Genomic DNA, 18,561 nt, shown 5'->3' with positions numbered 1-18,561 from the left:
AAGTTCCTTAACGTATTTTGAGGGAATTTCAAAATATTCACATGAAACTAGATATTCCAGACTTTTAGAGTTATCTCTCAGTTGTCCTGCTGGGTTGTGTTAGTGTTTCTGTGTCTTCAGCTGCTGACAGGTCAGAGCTGCGAAGAATACGTCCAGCTGCTGTCACGTCCAGCCGACTATTATTATTATTATTATTATTATTATTATTATTATTATTATTATTATTATTATTATTATTATTATTACTATTATTATTATTATTATTATTATTACTATTTTTCTTCTTTCTTCAAATTTTCTTCCATTTCTCGCCGAGTGTTTTCCGTACACGTAGGGCAGAGAAACTCGTTGTATGCATTCCCAGTTCACACACGCAAATTCACAGGTAAAACATGTATTTAAGAAAAAAAAAAAGTTCATGAATGGATGTTGTTTTCACAGCGATAATGCTCTTCTCAGTACATGAGTCGTTCCAGTTAGCACGATTTTTTGCACTTCCTGTAGGGATGATAAGCCTGGTATCATTTTCAAATAGGTTTCAGTACCTTTTTTCATCATTCCTAGAGATCCTACAATCACTGGTATGGTAGTCGCCTTGAGGTGCCACATTTTTTCAATTTCTATTAGCAAGTCTTTATATTTACTGATCTTGTCAAATTCTTTCGCCGCTATATTATGATCAGAGGGAATACTCATGTCAATTAATAAACACGTCTTCTTTGTCTGATCTTTTATAATATCTGGTTTATTAGCTTTTATAGTCTTGTCAGTATGTACGGGGATCATCATTATTATTATTATTATTATTATTATTATTATTATTATTATTATTATTATTATTATTATTATTATTATTATTATTATTATTATTATTATTATTATTATTATTATATGAAAGCTCACAGCTTATTTTGCTGGGTATAGTGGAAAGTGTCAGCTGTCCACATCCAGCAGGTTAAGGTGACACTTGTTTACTGGTCATGCTTCAAGGACCCTGCGAAGAATTCTTGCAGTTCCAAGCAATGCTGATTTTTGTAGGTGTTCTACCTTCACACTTGCACCGATCTTTTTTCAGCCATGCTGGTAGTTGAGTGCTGATACTTCTAATTGCACCATTTACTATTGGTGTCACGTCTACTCACTTCATTGACTACAGCCTTGGTACTTCGTACTTTAAATCGTCACAGTTGTTTTATGTCCTTCTTCTTTCACATTGATCCTGTTTTCATCGAGGCATGCTATATGGATTATCATACATGTTCTTTCTTTTTTATTCACCACATCTGGTTTCCGATGTCTGGTCAGGTGATCGCACTGGATAATTGCATCCACAGTAATTTGCAGTTCTCGTTTTCGGTGACTTCTTATGGAATTTTCTCATACTACATCTTTGCACTTTGAAGGTTGTGATTTCCACAGAGCTCCCAATAGATCATTCTTGCCACATTTTCGTGGCGTCGTTTATATTTGCGATGTGCCAATTTTGGGCATTCGCTAATGATATGCCTTACCGTTTCACCCCTCTCACTAAATATTCTGCATTTGTCGCTATCGGTAGTGTTGCAAGTTCTGCACTTCATATAATTGGTTATTAACGCTTGTTCCTCAGCTGCGCATATGAGTGCTTCTGTCTCTATTTTCAGATTACTCCTCCTCATCCATTGCTACCGGTCCTCTGTATTTGTCTTAGCGTTCACATCTCTTGCAAACTGACCGTACATTTTCTTTTTCTTCCATGACTTTCGCTTTCTTTTGTTCGTTTCTTGTTTAATTTTTTCTTTAGTTACACAATTTTCAGTTTTGATGAGGCCAGTCTTCTTCATGTGTTTCAACAATGGCTCCACGGCATTTTTTATATTCCACCCTAGGCTGTTTTCCTCTGCTTCGATACAATCCTGGCAACTGATTAAACCTATCCCACACTTTCTTGTGGACAAGTACAGTCTATCGGTGTCACTCTTAGGGTGGAAGGTTCCGTGTACTGTCAACATTTTTCTGGTCTTGGTATCCATTTTCTTCACTTCTCTCTTTTGCCATTTTATAATTATCGCTCCATACCAAGTGATGTTACCGCCCACGTATTAACTGCTTGGAATTTATTCTATCCAGTCAATTTTGAGTGCAACACCAACCTTAGTCTTCGGAAATACTCTATCTTCAGTTGTTCTTTCATTATTTTCTTTTCTATTATCTCGTTGTACTCTAGTACACCAAAGTATTTATATCCTTCCGTTTCAGTTTGCTTAATCAAGTCTTTATTCGGTATTTCTATCCCGGTTTAAATGTACCTTGCCTCTTTTGGGGTAGATTACTTCGCACTTCTTGAGTCCAAATTGAATTCTAATATCAGTACTAAAACGGTGGATCGTGTTCACCAAGGAACTCACTTGTGTCTCATCTTTGCCACATAGTTTCAAATCATCCATGAAGAGGAGGTGGTTGATTATTTGGGATTTTTTCTTTAGTTAGTACCCCAGATTTATTTTTCTGAGTACCAATGTCATGTCAAGGGTATCTATTATTATTATTATTATTATTATTATTATTATTATTATTATTATTATTATTATTATTATTATTATTATTATCATCATCATGGTTTCTTTTCATTATAACTTTATTTCAGCTGCCTTACTACCGGGCATCCTCCGGAGGCCAAGAGTAGCAAAGGTATTTTTGTTTTGCTATGTATGCTAAAATATCACCACATTTATTCCATTTTAGATGGAAAGAGTTTTCCATAGTATATGGGCTGTACCCATCAAGGTTATCTTTTGTAGTTCATGGAGATTGGAGCTATCATCATCATCAATATTATTATTATTATTATTATTATCATTATTATTATTATTATTATTATTATTATTATTATTATTATTATTGTTGTTGTTGTTGTTATTATTATTATTATTATTTCTGTTGTTATTATTTGCAGTATCCTGGATGAAAACAGGTATAACCGTGCAATCAGAAATAAGTAATACCAAAAGGAATTTTTGAGAAAATATTATTGTAACTTATTTTCTCCCAAAATAATTTTTAAAATGAATACATCCGACCAAGACATATTCGAAGAAACCCCAAAATCTATAAGGATTACTGAGCATTCCCATTCCTCAACAAATAGGATTCCAAAACCGCCTCGACCTCTTCCTAGAAATGATAGTTGTTCGCCAAGAGTTCCGACCGAAAGGTTGGGTCGAGTGAACCAGATATGCAAGCAATTAGAGTCGAGACCTATTGCTGATACTGTCGAACTTCGAAATGGGAAAGTATCTCATCGAATATTTGCGTCAAATTTGGGGGTCAACAAAATCAAATGTAAAAATAACGGCTCACCACGATCGCCGCACAGAAAGACTGTATCGACTGCATTGAAGGATAATAGTGAAGGACAGAAAGAAGCTCAAAAAGTTGTTAATGATACTGCATTACATAATTACATAAAGGAAAATGAAGATGAGGTAGGGGACGATGACAAGAAGAACGGGGAAGAAGAGAACAAGGAAGAACCGGAGCAGGACCAAGAGCAGGAAAAGAAGGACGGCGTGATTGCGGAAGAGGAAAGCGAAACAATTGCCTCGGAGTATAGAAAGTTCAATAGTAAGTTCAGATTTTTTTCTCTTTCAACCAATATAAAATTTTTATGCTTAAATTCACCTTTCGTTTTATCAATTCAGTCAATGTTTTAATAGTCTTTTCCTTAACTATTTGGTTTTTGTCTCTTTTGTTTCTTGGTATATTTGTCTACCAAGCAGTGAAATCCCTTTGTCACACGAAATCATGGATCTTCTCTCGAAATGTCTTGCCTAAATATCTATTGGCAGAACAGAGTTTGCTACTGCGAACTGGCAGAAACGTTAGCACGCCAGGCGAAATGCTTAGTGGTATTTCGTCTGCCGTTACGTTCTGAGTTCAAATTCCGCTGGGGTCGACTTTGCCTTTCATCCTTTCGGGGTCGATAAATTAAGTACCAGTTACGCACTGGGGTCGACGTAATCGACTTAATCCATTTGTTTGTCCTTGTTTGCCCCCTCTATGTTTAGCCCCTTGTGGGCAATAAAGAAATAAGAACAGAGTTTGCTACTTCTAACAAGAAATATGGAAAGTGTCAAGAAATAACATATATTGTTTCAAGTATTTATTTTATGCTATAATACTTTTAATAAAATATTTCTTACATCGAATTAGTAATTTGGGTAGATAACAACAATGAAACGAGATATGACATATCTACATGTCCCATGAAGATTATTTGAAAGAGTTAAGCAGTTTTAAAAGAGAATCAGAAGTTAACCAAAGATATTTTTTCCGAATATAACACAGCACATCTATACAAACAGCAACTACATTTTTTGTTTTTCATTTTTCTTTTCTTTATAATGGCAATACATCTGAGATTATGGTATCTTATTTCCCCCTAAAATAGTTTTTAAATGAATACATCCGACAATGACGTAATGAGAAATAAAAATTGTCATAGTGGATTTCATGCTTCTTTCAGATATTAGATGCATTATATGAATCGAAGTTTTTCCTGCAAAATATTGTATCTGGACGGTAGATTTAGCTCTCTGACAAATTCTTTCATAATGGACAGTTTGAATACTAAAGGTTGAATTTGGAATCAAACCAGTGATGTCAATAGAGTTGTGAACATCGTAAAATAATTATAGGTTCGTGCTGTCTTGAATCATATAATCGATTTAATTATGGGGAAATTAGGGAAATGATGAAATAATTCTAACAAAGAACGAGAAACATACCAAAGATATACCAAACATACCAAAGACATTTTTCCAAAGAGCATAACAGAATTTATACACCCCCAGCAACTATTTTTTATCTTTTACTTGTTTCAGTCATTATACTACAGCCATACTGGGGCATTGCCTTGAAGAATTTTTAGTCGAATAAATTGACCTCAGTATTTTTTAAGCCTAATATTAATTCTATCGTCTACGATATAATAACAGTACTAATACAGTGTTGCTATTTTCTTCTAAACAGCCAGATACCTGAGATTTTAGAATGGAAAATAAAAGGTGTGTATGTCACGCTTTTCCTTAGGCATTAGAATCATTATATAAACCGAAATTCTTCCAGCAAAATATTGGGTCTGGAAGGTAGAATAGACTTTCTATATCATTTTTCTACAATGGATGGCGCAGGCATAGTTGTGTCGTAAGAATTTTGTTTCACAGCCATATGGTTCCGGGTTCAACCTCACACTTGTGACTGAATTTGTATGTGTCTTTTACGTTCGATAGAAGGATACACTTGTGAGTGAATTTTGTAGATGGAAACTAAGTAGCCCGTTGTATATATATATATATATATATATATGCTTGTGTGAGCGTGTGTGTATCAACGTGTGTGCGTCTTTCTGTTTATTTGTCCCACCCACTGCTTGACAACCGGTGTTGGTTTGTTTACATCCCTGTAACCTAGTGGTTCGGCAATTGACACGGTAGAATAAGCCCCAGGCTTAAAAAGGAAAATAAGTTTTGTGCTCGAATCGTTCGACAAAAATTTCTTAAGGCGGTTCCCCAGTATAACCACAGCGTAATGACTGAAACAAGTAAATGTTAGAAAATAATTATAAAGTCTAGATTCGGAAATAAACCAACTTTATCGATAAACTGGTGACAACCATAAGACTAATTATAGGTTTCTGCTAATTCCAATCATAAATTCCATGTAATTTTGAAATTATATCAGGTTGAGTAAAACGTAAGCAACGTTTTGAAACATGAAATTCACCTCAATGCGGAAATTTTAGTCACCAAAGTACCGTTATCATCAACCAATGGGCTACAATTTTGTTTATTCCGGTAGCATCAAGATCTGGAGTTCTGGAGTTGTTGAACTCTTTGAACGAACTTTCAGCATCGGTTTGATTCTTGAACTCCTTCACTCGCAGGAAACCATCAAGATGCTTGAATAAATGGTCGTCAGTTGGAGAAACATCTGGGGAATGAGCTGGGTGGGAAGAACTTCGTAGCCAAGTTCCCCCCACTAATGGGGCGTGGAATGATTGGCTCTCTTCTGTTGACCAGTCTGGGACGGAGGAGTAGCAGATTTTCATTCATTTTGGCTATTTCATGGCAATATTTTTCTGTAGTAATGGCTTTTCCGGGTTTTAAGAAGTTATAGTTGATAATTCCAGCAGTACAATACCAAACAGTCTCCATTAAGCTTCTTTTTGAAGAGCTCGGGATTAGGGAAGATTTTTGGTGCTTCATTTTGGTCCAACCACTGCGAATTTATTATTGTACAGAATCCACTTTTCATCGCAGGTTACAATACGATCGAGAAATGGATCGGTCTGATTATGGAGAAGAAACGACGCGCAAATTTAATATTTGCGAATTTTCTAATTTTCATTCAAATTGTGTGGTACCCATTTGCATTATCAGACAATTTCAAAAAAATGTTTAAAAAATATTCTTCGTAGTCCAAATCGTTGCTTACTTTCCACTCAACCTGACAGAATGCTAGAGGGCGATTGCACATTTTTCATTCCACTCTTTTTGATTTTCCGATCGCATGCAACTGGTTGCAGGCAGATTTCAGGCTAATTTGAAGTTCTTTTCCCAGTTCTCGAGTGGTTTTATGTGGATCTTTCTCAATGACGGCCTTTAATTCACCGTCATCGATGACAGATGGGCGTCCGCTACGCTCACGATCTTCAAGACTCAGGTCTCCATTGCGAAATCATTTAAACCATTTTCGAGCTGATCACCCATTGGTCATTTCCTCATTAAATCTTTCGTTGATATCGCGACCAGTTTCAGCTGCTTTACGTCCTTTTTTGAAGTTGAATAACAAAGTTGCTCGAATACTGCACTTTGACATTCCATTTCAGATGACTGTAACAGCAGTGAAAAAAATATCGATAACTTATTGATGCATTTGAGCACGTTTATGTTTGTATTATCAGACAATTGCGAAAATATTATTTTAAAATTCAGAACTCTGCAAAAACCCCCTACAAATTTTTCATGGTCCAAAGCGTTGCTTACTTTTTACTCAACCTGATAGAATGCTAGAGGCTACTGCGCATTTTTCATTCCATTCTTCTAAATATTTTCCAGCTTGCGTTTCAAGAATGAATGAATAATGATAATATCAAAAAATAGGACACAGCATTTCCATACAGAGGCGAATTACACTTTTTCGTATCTGGTTTACATTATCAATCACATTTTACATACCGAATAAATGAGCTTTCCGAATCTTAGATAGATAGATAGATACATACATACATGCATACATACATACATACATACATACATACATACGTGTGTGTGTGTGTGTGTGTGTGTGTGTGTGTGTGTGTGTGTGTGTGTGTGTGTGTGTGTGTGTGTATACATACGTATGTATGTATTTATTAGGTTTATTAAGTCGATGTTATCCCACTGTATGCTAACAGTACTTCAATTCCATTTTCACATTATCTGTAGATTTTCTATAGAATTCAGAGCGGTCAATGTCAGTTACGTTTTGTAAACATGTACAGCAATATAAACAATATGATAGAAGATATCATATGTATATTATATATTCTAGCTGAATTTGAGTATTTTACTTATAGTTTCATTCACTTTGTCCCGAAAATTTCGCTACTGATATCACCAAACAGTTCATGAAATCACCATGAAGTAAACTACTTATCGATTTTAATCTAATGAAAACCGTGACGCGCATTATGTATTTTTTCATGGAATGCGACTAGGCGTGCCTCTCTAATCATTTCACTAAAGTTTTAATGGTAATCAGCAGCTACGGTTTGCTTGAAAACTTGAATGCATAGTGATTTGTATTTCTTCTCATTGTATTTATTTAAACATTTTATTGTGTATATTCACGATATACCCTTTGGCTAAGTATGTCTACTTCTCATATAATATTGAATCATTGACAAAAGACTGTTATGATAAGCCGTAGGTGTTGGATAGTTTAGTTTTTCTTGCGCATTGAGGGCACAATTTAGAATTGTTATCGGTCATTTAGATAATTTCTTGTTATTCTTCCAACACAAATGAGAAAAATATTATTTCTTTGTTTTTGTTTTTAATGGTTAACGGAAAATACCAAGTTATATGATATTGTTAATGATTTTTTTTTTCTATTAACTTCATATATGTGTCTTCGAATTAGTTGTTATTCTAATATTGATTAGACGGCAGAAATGGTAGACGAACTGAATGAAAGCAAAATTAACAGTACTAATCTATTTGCGTTCTTTGTTCAAATCTCTCCTGGATGTCTGCTTTCATCATTCAGGGGTCGATGAACGATATTATTTATTTCAAAAGAACGAAAAAAATAATGGAATTGGTTCAGTTACCCGAACACCACGACAGGCTTAAGGCAAGTAAAAGAAAATCGATATTTCATTGTATGGAGTTAGTTTAGTCGGGAAGATTCCCCTCAAGTAGCTGAAATATAAACATTTCACATTTTGTTGTCAGTGCTGCTGACTTTTGATACATAATTTCTATGGCTATAAATATGCAAACGTATAACATGAAGTAAAATTCAGTCGGATCATTATATAGTTGATCACGCTTTTATTAGACTGCTTGTATGCTGAGATCAAAGGGTTTCACTAACTATTAGAAGGCAATAAGCAGTACCGTTAATTTGCCATTAAGTGTATAACACGTGGTCTCATGATCTGACAGACATATAAAACAAAAGTCTGTCAGATTAAGCATGGTGTTTCTGATAATCATATTAGTATTGATGTCTTCTCATCAGTGCTTTACAGTGTCATGGCATATCACATTGGCCCCTTCCCGGGGTTAACGGAGTGTAACTAAATACCAGTAATGTGCTTTAATCGGGGTGCAGTACATTACCGGTATTTTGTCTTAATGAATCACTTCAGTTGGATATAGGTAGTATGTTAAAATAAAGTCCACTGTCGACCTTTTTTTTTCCTTTTTGTCTTTTTAGTTACCACTGATTTTTACTTATTTCCACTTGGGGAAACCGTGATATAATATATTCCTACACAGACACAAGAAAAAACAACATCAGGAAATCTAAAGTATTCTCAACACTCCTCGATAACCTTTTTCAAGATGTCCTTCTAAAGAACGTGATGACACATAAAAATTTATTGAAGGAAGCAGGTCATTGGCTACTAACGCTTTATCAATAATGCAAATGTTATTTATCTTAGTTATGCTTTAATCCCAGGTGATGAATGAAATAATGGCTAGAAAACAAAATTAGTAAAACAGACACAAAGAAAAGGTATAATTCTATGATGGGTCAGAATCTAATAGGGTAAGTTAACGATTTGCAGCCATGTTTGAATACCTTTATATTAAGGTTGAATAAATAAACTAAGTATCATATCGTTGTCATTTACTCTGTATAGAGACGGAATCCAAATGAGGAGAGACAAGTATTGAATACTGTCGACTCAGGTAGGAATTGAATTAATAAACTGGAAAAGTACTATTTACTTTATATGATGGTGAAACGAAGAGAACTAATTATCAAATAATAGAATATTTATTTTGAATAACTATTATTTAGTGTTTAACTCTATTTGTCTTAGAATAGGTAACAAATGAGTTATTAAGCTTATACTTTTCTCAGGAAAAACTAATGACATACACTATATGAAATAGCACCAAAACAGACTCGAAAGCTAAGATATAAACACATCTACTTAGTGGCTTAAATATATACTTAGTGATATTTGCTTTGAACAAAATATCCAAAATATTTTCAGCAACATTGAGTATGAATCTACTGAGACTTACTTCACTGCAGTAACAATATCACTTGGCACATTAAGATATTATTATTCGTTACTTGAAATAAGACACTCTCAGGGGGTAGACATTGTTTCCATTCTAGGTAAAAATTATTATAACTCAGTACATGTATGATTTATTAGTTTTTTAACATAGGCTCAGGTGTGACGGTTTGGTAAGATGTCTGATTCGTAACCACATCGCTCCGGATTTTGTCTCACTGTGTGACATCCTGGACAAGTGTCTTCTACAGCCTCGGGACAATCAAAGCTTTGTGAGTGCATTTGGTAGACGGAAACGGAAAGAAATACGTCCTACACACACATACACACACACACACATACATACATATATATATATATATATGTGTGTGTATGAATCTTTGTGTCTGTGTTTACCCCCTGACCATTTGACAACCGGTGATGGTCTGTTTATGCCAAGAAAACCGACAGAATAGGTACCAGGCTTTAAAAAGTAAATAAATACTGGAGTCAATTCATTCAACTAAAACATTCTTCAAGGTGGTGCCCCAGCATGGCTGCAGTCTAATGACTGAAACAAGTAAATGATAAACGATAAAAAGACAGCAGAAAATCTAGCCTTTTCACAATTTCGTTACAGTGGAAAGGTTAGATTTTTTTCTTCTTTTCTGTATGCCAATTTGATCCACCTTTCGATTGCTTATACACATTAGTTTTCGAAGCAAGCCATCACTGCTTTCCTCATATCTTACTGTTTATTATACCATTTATACTAGTCATCGGTCAGATAATTATATGCGATCTATTTTCATTATACTTGAGTCAATTTTAATCTTTGAGAGAAAATTCAACACCCTTAGAACTCACCAACCACATTTCTTTTTTACATTTTACGTCATTCAGTCCTTAGACTGCGGCCATGTTGGGGTACCAATTTGTAGTTGAATGAATTGACCCCATTTCTCTTTATTTTGTATACTGAATAGAGTTTTTGAAATGTTTCACAGTTGATTTAATATTCATCATATCTTTACAGAATTGTCTCCCTTTCAGCAAAATCTAACTAGGTTATCAAGGTAAGAGAACAGCTATGTATGTGTTTTGTAGTTATTTTTGTGTGTACGTGTGTGAGTATTGTGTGTAAGTGTTTGCGTATTTCCGTGGATGAAATTCTATGTAAGCATTTTGCAGTTATTTGTGTGTGTGTGTGTGTGTGTGTGTGTGTGTGTGTGTGTGTGTGTGTGTGTGTGTGTGTCTGTGTCTGTGTATGTGAATGAAAGTGTCTGTGCAATTTTGCGCGTACATGCATATATGCATGTGTACATATGAACACACTTTAAAACTAATCATGTAGTTATAGATTTGTATTCTATTATCAGCTTATATATATGTGTGTGTGTGTGTGCGTGCGTGTGTGTGTGTGTGTGTGTGTGTGTGTGTGTGTGTGTGTGTGTCTTAGATATTTCTTTGCACTGAAAAATAACGTTCAGCAATGCAATTTCAAAATCTACTACGAAAGAATTTCAATTCACCTACTTCACTAATACTCTTGAAAAGGCGTAAACGCCTCAGAATCTTGCTTCCCATCGAATACAAAGTCGATGCTTTGTGACTATTTAAGAAATCAATAGATTACTTAATTCACCATGCCTATATTTTCGATATTTTTCGGAATCCGCATTTGCTTTTTAATGATTGTCAATGAGTAACACTTTCTTTAGCAACAACACGTTTTTAGAATTCATTTGTTGAGAATTGATCTAAATTCCTGTCTTCTCCACATTTATGTTGAACTAGATCTAATACACATGTGGGATTTCTTTCGTTTATAGTTCTTTAATTAACAAAGCAATCACATAAATTACCAATTTAACCACTAATTAAGCAATCACTCAATCTTTTAAGTATTTTTCAACACGACAATTTAGGTAGAGACACTGAACATTTCTTATAAGATAATTACTAACAATACGAGGGGTATAACTTACGTTTCATTTACTACGGTATCCAAACGAAAAATACAATCACTCAGTTTTGTTCTAAAGTCTCATATACTCGTATAGACGTGAAGTATGGAACAAAACAACTTGACGATTGGAGAGGAAGGATTTGAGGGAGGATTTGTTCGAGCCTAGTCTGATATCTACACTGAAATTTAAGTTACTTTCCTCGAGTAGTAAATAATTATTGATTGAAATGTACCCGTGTATTTTGTTTACTGTGGATTGTTTTTGGTGTTTTTACAGAGCGTTATTCAGTATCGCTAAAATTCTGTGAGTAATGTTGTTCTTTGATTCTGATAATGATGAGTTAAGCAAAGTCAGTGAGTAGATCCCTACCATTACAGGTAGAGTACCGTTTATCCTGATACATTTTATTCACTGTTGGAGCTTTCAACGAACTCCCATACTCAGTAGTGTGCTTAAGACTATGCTATTGCCAAATTTCTGGTAAAGTGAAACATAAAAAGTATATATATATATATTATATATATATATATATATATATATATATATATATATATATATATATATATATATATATATATATATATATATATATATATATATATATATAAGCTTGTTGAAAAATAAATGTAATACCAAAAACTCCATTCTTACAAGTATTATATTATACTTTTCAACTTATTTATTACACTTTCGGTTTGTATGAGTGGTTTCCTTTAAAGAAAATTAACCACTTGTATACACTCTGTTAGCCAGTATTCGCAGAAGTGCTGACTGTGGATGCAGCTCGGATTTGATAATCCCCTTGCATTTTCAATATATATGGAGAATGTATCATATACGTATGTGTGTATGTCTATTTCATTTTGTATTTGTAGCCTACACATTTATTTGTATTCTGTTAGAATACATTCATTTCCTGAAACATGTAGCTAGTAATTTATTTATACACGATGTATGCTTTTATATTCGTAAACATTATGCTACTGTGGTTTGAACTCCGGTTAATTTTTTTTCTAATGTATTACTTTGATAGCTATAAGCATTTCCTTCTATTATTTACTATCGTATTCGTCTTCTTTATTCTATTCTTAACCATGATGTCTATTTCCTTATCACTTTAAATATTCCGACAAATATCCTTCGAACAGTAACATGCCTAGTCACTTGGCATTAAGTTTTATTCATCACATCTGCATCACAGCTCTTCTAGTTTTTGAAATGTTTCTTTTAAATACTTCAGGTGTATTTATACCAATAGACTTATTGAAGCCGGCCAGTAAATATATATTCACTTTTCATTTGCAAGCTTTGTTGTCATTGCTTGGCAACCATCTAATTAAGTGTTGTTCTTTACGAATTTTTCAAACACTATCAGTTTTTGTTTTCACTCTCATTCTAGTGACAAACATTCTTACTCTATTTTTTATATCGATTTATATCTCTAAAGAATATTCTATATGAACTTGTGATCAGAAAATATACTACTTTTATTTTTTATATCAGCAGTTCATTATCAGTTTTACTTTTAATTCACTTATCATTCGTCTTCTCACGTTTATATGCGTCTTCCTCATCTTGTGAAGATCTAATCTCCCTTTCAAATTCTCATCAACCACATTCCCACATATGCTAAATTCCTCTCAAAAGAATAGCTTACCTCCTTTCATTATTCTCAGTCACATTTGTAGAACACGAAGCCTGCACTTATGCTCCATAATCTAATAAACACACCATTTCTTATCATATTTTACACTTCATACTACTACTACTACTACTAATAATAATAATAATAATAATAATAATAATAATAATAATAATAATAATAATAATAATAATCCATTCTACTATAAGCACAAAGCCTGGAAATCGATGGTAGACGGATAGTAGATCTCATTAACCCCACTGTTTCACAGGAACTTAATTCATCAACCCCAGTGTTTTACTGGTACTTAATTTATCGACCCCGAAACGAAAGGCAAAGTCGACTTCGGTATAATAATAATAATAATAATAATAATAATAATAATAATAATAATAATAATAATAATGTTTTCTTTATTAACCACTAAGGGTTCACAAAAAACACTGGGGATGTTAAAAGGCAATGTGATTATATAAAATACGGTGTGTAAACAGTGACAACGATAATATAAATTTCAACAATGAAAAACTCTATAAAAGTGGGAGACTTACCAGGGCTGATCATGAAAACTCTACAAAACCACGGAGGCCCTGGCCACTAGGAGAAGTGCCCTCTTTTTGTCGTCTAAAGGCCTATGCTTTGAGGAAGCCCGGTCATTGGGACCATTCTTTCCACTTTCACCCACGTTTCTACCCTCACTTTCCGTTTCAAGTGAAACTTGAAACAGTTAATGAGAGGTTGGTCAAAGAGGAAAAGTACCTGCTTTCAGCCTTTTTAATCTGGTCCATCTCACAATCTCTTTTGCTACGAGACAGAAACACTGCCTGCCCTTCCCGGCCAAAGAAAGGCGGCTAGACAACCTTCACAATGCACTCAGCCGATAGCCGGATCCGTCCTACACGTGATAGCAGATAAACCTACAAATCAGCAATACACGGGCACTGACTGAAAGTGTTCAGAACAGTTTTGTCGCTCTATGAGCATCTTTAGCAAGCCTGACTGATGATACTTCCGTGCCTGTAGAATTTATCCCGAACCGGCAATGCCACTCTCTTCAGTTCAAGCATTACCGGAAATTACTCATACGCTCCGAGAGTCGTCGAGAACAAACCAGCCATTTGATTCTCGTCGACACCCAGAGTCTCCCAGAGGACGTCATCGCACTTGCCCGCCGCTAACACTCTATAGAATGCTAAAATTGAACATCCACTAATCGCATTGCTCGACTGAAAGAGGGTTGTGAGCGCTTGACGAAACTCTAGGTGCTAGGCGCCCTTCTCACTGCCAAGAAAGCGCTGGAGATGTCGTAGCGTCAGCTCAACTCTACGCATCAGCAGCCACAGTATGCCCAGTCCTCCACCAAGCGTCCCACGACGTTATTGGATGGCATGGACCTACATCTCCAGTTGCCGAGCTGCAAGTCCACAGACAGTTTTTGACCAATTTTTGCTCCTGTCACCACCTCATATTCTCCTACGGCAATGCCGACCAAGTCGATGTGCCGAATGTTTGATACTATGACGGTGGCGTCGTCTGCATTTGCCGACACGGTTGTCCTACGCCCTAGTTCGCGCGGGATGCCTCTCAACGCTTTCATGTCTGCAGTATACCACACAATCTGAAAGAACATCTGAAAACCTTAGAAATACCCTACAATCCAGATGTTTTGCAAACGTCTGCATTATTTGGAACTGCATGCATATTGCGTAAAGTACTGTCTGTTTGAGGTGATTGTTGTGACTTGACAAACAGTACAAACCCCCGGTAGATAATATCTTCAATCAGCAACCTCACGATATTGTATATTGTGTGATGTCTAAAATAATAATAATAATAATAATAATAATAATAATAATAATAATAAATAATAATAATAATAATAATAATAATAATAATAATAATAATAATAATAATAATAATAATAAAAAATAATAATAATAATAATAATAATGATAATAACCCTTTCTATTATAGGCACAATCTTCCACGGGTTCTTATTTTATCGATCTCGAAAGGAGTGAAAGGCAAAGCCGACCTCGGCAGAATTTCAACTCAGAACGTAGTGACGGGCAAAATACCGCTATGCATTTCGTGTCAGCGTGCTAATATTTCTGCCAGCACACCGCCTTAACGATAATAATACGGATTTCTCTTATTGGCCTCAAGGGCCCAAGACATGGAGTGCAATATCGAAGGACGAGTTACAGTACAAAATAAGTCGCAAAAACTACAAAAACATGTGGGGTTAACATCAATCAAGAGGACATACTACCACATTAAAGGATATAACAGAGGATATATAATAGAAAGTATAGAAATAAATAAATAAATAAATAAATAAATAGTATCTCCACTTTGGGTAATCCTGGGTAAACTCTTCACAAAAAACCCGGCTTACCCTGCCATGTTCAAGGCATGAGAAAGTGCCCTCTTCCAGTTTCTTTCCTCCCGCTAAGAAAAGCATATTCAGAGTAGATCAATTCAGTCTCACGTTATTTTCCACTTATATATTCATATTTTTTCATGAGTCCTTCATACATAAATATTTTTTAATTGCTGTTTTCCCTAAATTTGTTGATATCTATATATTTTCCTATATTCATTAAAAATATATACATATATAAGTGTATGTACAGCTATGTGTATATAAACGAACACACATATATACGGATGTATATCAACATATATGCATGTATATACGTGTGTATATATATATATATATATATATATATATATATATATATATATATATATATATATATATATATATATATATATATATATATATATATATATATATATATATATATATATATATATATATATATATATATATATATATATATATATATATATATATATATATATATATATATATATATATATATATATATATATATATATATATATATATATATATATATATATATATATATATATATATATATATATATATATATATATATATATATATATATATATATATATATATATATATACACACTCATGAGTGAAGGTACGTGGTTTAGCGTATAGGGTGTTGGACTCACGATCGTAAGATTGCGGTTTCGATTCCTGGACCGGGCGACGCGTTGTGTTCTTGAAGAGAACATTTCATTTCACGTTGCTCCAAACCACTTAGCTGGCGAAAATGAGTAATCCTCTGACGGAGAGGCGTCATGTCCAGGTGGGGAGTAAATGTACCATGGAAACCGGGAAACCAGCCCCAACGAGTCGGTATAACTCAAGAAGGAATTTTACCTTTATACGCACATGTATGTATACATGTGTGTGTATGTGTGTGTGTGTGTGTGTGTGTGTGTGTGTGTGTGTTATTGAATAAAAGTTTGACTAAGCTCCATGCAACTTAAAGTTTCGTAGGTTCATAAAACGAACCTGTCAGATACCTAACGAAGAGTAAACGGAAATGAGAGAAATTGTTATCGTCAATAGCTGCCGAATTATTTTTGCGAGATCGTAGCTTCCAATTCCAAAGTGGCTGCACTTCATTTCATGTTGCTTCAGTCGGTTCAGGTGTAAAAGGGTGGTAACTCAGCGACGAACTGGCGTTCCGTTCAGAGAGGATATTGTCCGGCCAGTTTAGGCAGCGTGATGACATCATTTGAAAGCTAAAATGCAAAGTGTGCAGGGGATTGGAAACATTATTTTAGCAGAGAGTAACATTAAAAAATCATTTGAAAAAGAGAGGATAAATATCCATTCTATGAAGAAAGGAAAAGAAATAGATATACGAGAGTATTATATTGTGGTTCTCTTTATTTTTATACCTTTCATGCTGCTTGATCTGTATTTACTGTTTATTTGTTCCTCTAAAATCAAATACTAAACCTTGTATTTGAGCTAGAGTTATATTTACATATTTCGTGCTTATTAACACATTGTTTATTAATCCTCTTTTTATAAATATCATTTCTTCAAGTTAAGATGTGCCAACAATTGAACTTCTTTTAGCACTATAAATATCATAGTAAACCGGCAGTTGTTGCCTTCTTGTGTTAAATGAGTTACAATGGATATCATTAAATTGTATAACAGCTAACTTTTGTCTATTTCATTCATTTGTTTATTTTACACATTTTTATACTTACATGCATTTTGTATTTACTTTGATTTGAATTCTCTAACTTGCTTTACCTAATTATTATTATTTGCACTCCTTAGTCTGTTTCTCTTTCCTATCACCAATATATAGTTTTTATCCTTAGTGACGTCACTGTTTAATTCAATTTTTAATTTAATCAAACAGTTAGAGTACGATTGTTCATCAGCTATACATATTACAATATTTCAACAAATATTTCGATTAACGGCGATAAAATATATTAGCACTGAACGGATATTTGATATTAAATTTCTGTGAAACGAGCAAGTGAGGTTTTATTCAATAAAAGAATCATAGACATTATTATTCTTAGCATTAAGCAAAATTAACGTGCAAGTGACTGAGCACTCCACAGACACGTGTGCCCTTAACGTAGTTCTCGGGGAAATTCAGCGTAACAAGGCTGACCCATCGAATTACAGGCACAACAAAGAAAGAGAAAGTTGTGGTGAAAGAGTACAGCAGAGTTCGCCACCATCCCCTGCGAGAGGTCCACGTGGAGCTTTAGATGTTTTCACTCAATAAACACTCACAACGCCCGGTCTGGGAATCGAAACCGCGATCCTATAACTACGAGTCGGCTGCCCTAACCACTGGGCCATTACGCCTCCGCACTAGTTGCTTTAATAGTATAAGTAATAAACTTTGATATGGTTTTTTTCAGCTTCGAATTGAATTTTATCCTATGATTTAAAAAAATCGTTACTCCAAAAATCTGTTTTCGCCAAAAGCTATGCTTCAATCAGTAAATCAGATACAAAAATAATCACACATGCATGGCAATTGCTTTCTTTTGATAATGACCTGTTGTAAAGAAGTTTGATGCTAATTCTTTTAATATAGCAATGATTAGCCTAGATTTTGCGAAAACCTGTGAGCGTCTTGGTTTTTGTTTTTACTATTTACTATGAAATAATTATACAGCCTCCTATAATTATACTGTGACACGATCTAATCAAAGCAAAAAAATTCCTATCATTAATCTGCATATTCAATGGTTTGTATTTCACATATATAAGTCAAGTTGTACGATTTCTTTACAGTTTAAAAACTCTTTATGGTTTAA

General features: G+C 34.2%; 1 protein-coding gene across 1 annotated transcript in view; it reads left to right on the top strand.

Moving 5' to 3' along the window:
- The window catches only part of LOC106883370 (uncharacterized), a 232,059-nt gene that overhangs the window by 78,959 nt on the left and 134,539 nt on the right, over positions 1-18,561 (top strand). The window contains exons 2-3 of the mRNA XM_014934362.3: positions 2,936-3,603; positions 10,797-10,836. Coding sequence (XP_014789848.1) covers positions 3,045-3,603; positions 10,797-10,836 — 599 coding nt within the window. The 5' untranslated portion in view covers positions 2,936-3,044. The remainder of the gene's footprint in view (positions 1-2,935; positions 3,604-10,796; positions 10,837-18,561) is intronic.

The sequence above is a fragment of the Octopus bimaculoides genome, chromosome 2, assembly GCF_046866305.1.
Source record: "Octopus bimaculoides isolate indiv1 chromosome 2, ASM4686630v1, whole genome shotgun sequence".
Classification (NCBI taxonomy): Eukaryota; Metazoa; Mollusca; class Cephalopoda; order Octopoda; family Octopodidae; genus Octopus; species Octopus bimaculoides.
Note: the sequence above shows the minus strand (reverse complement) of the source record. Positions and strands in the feature narration are given on the sequence as shown.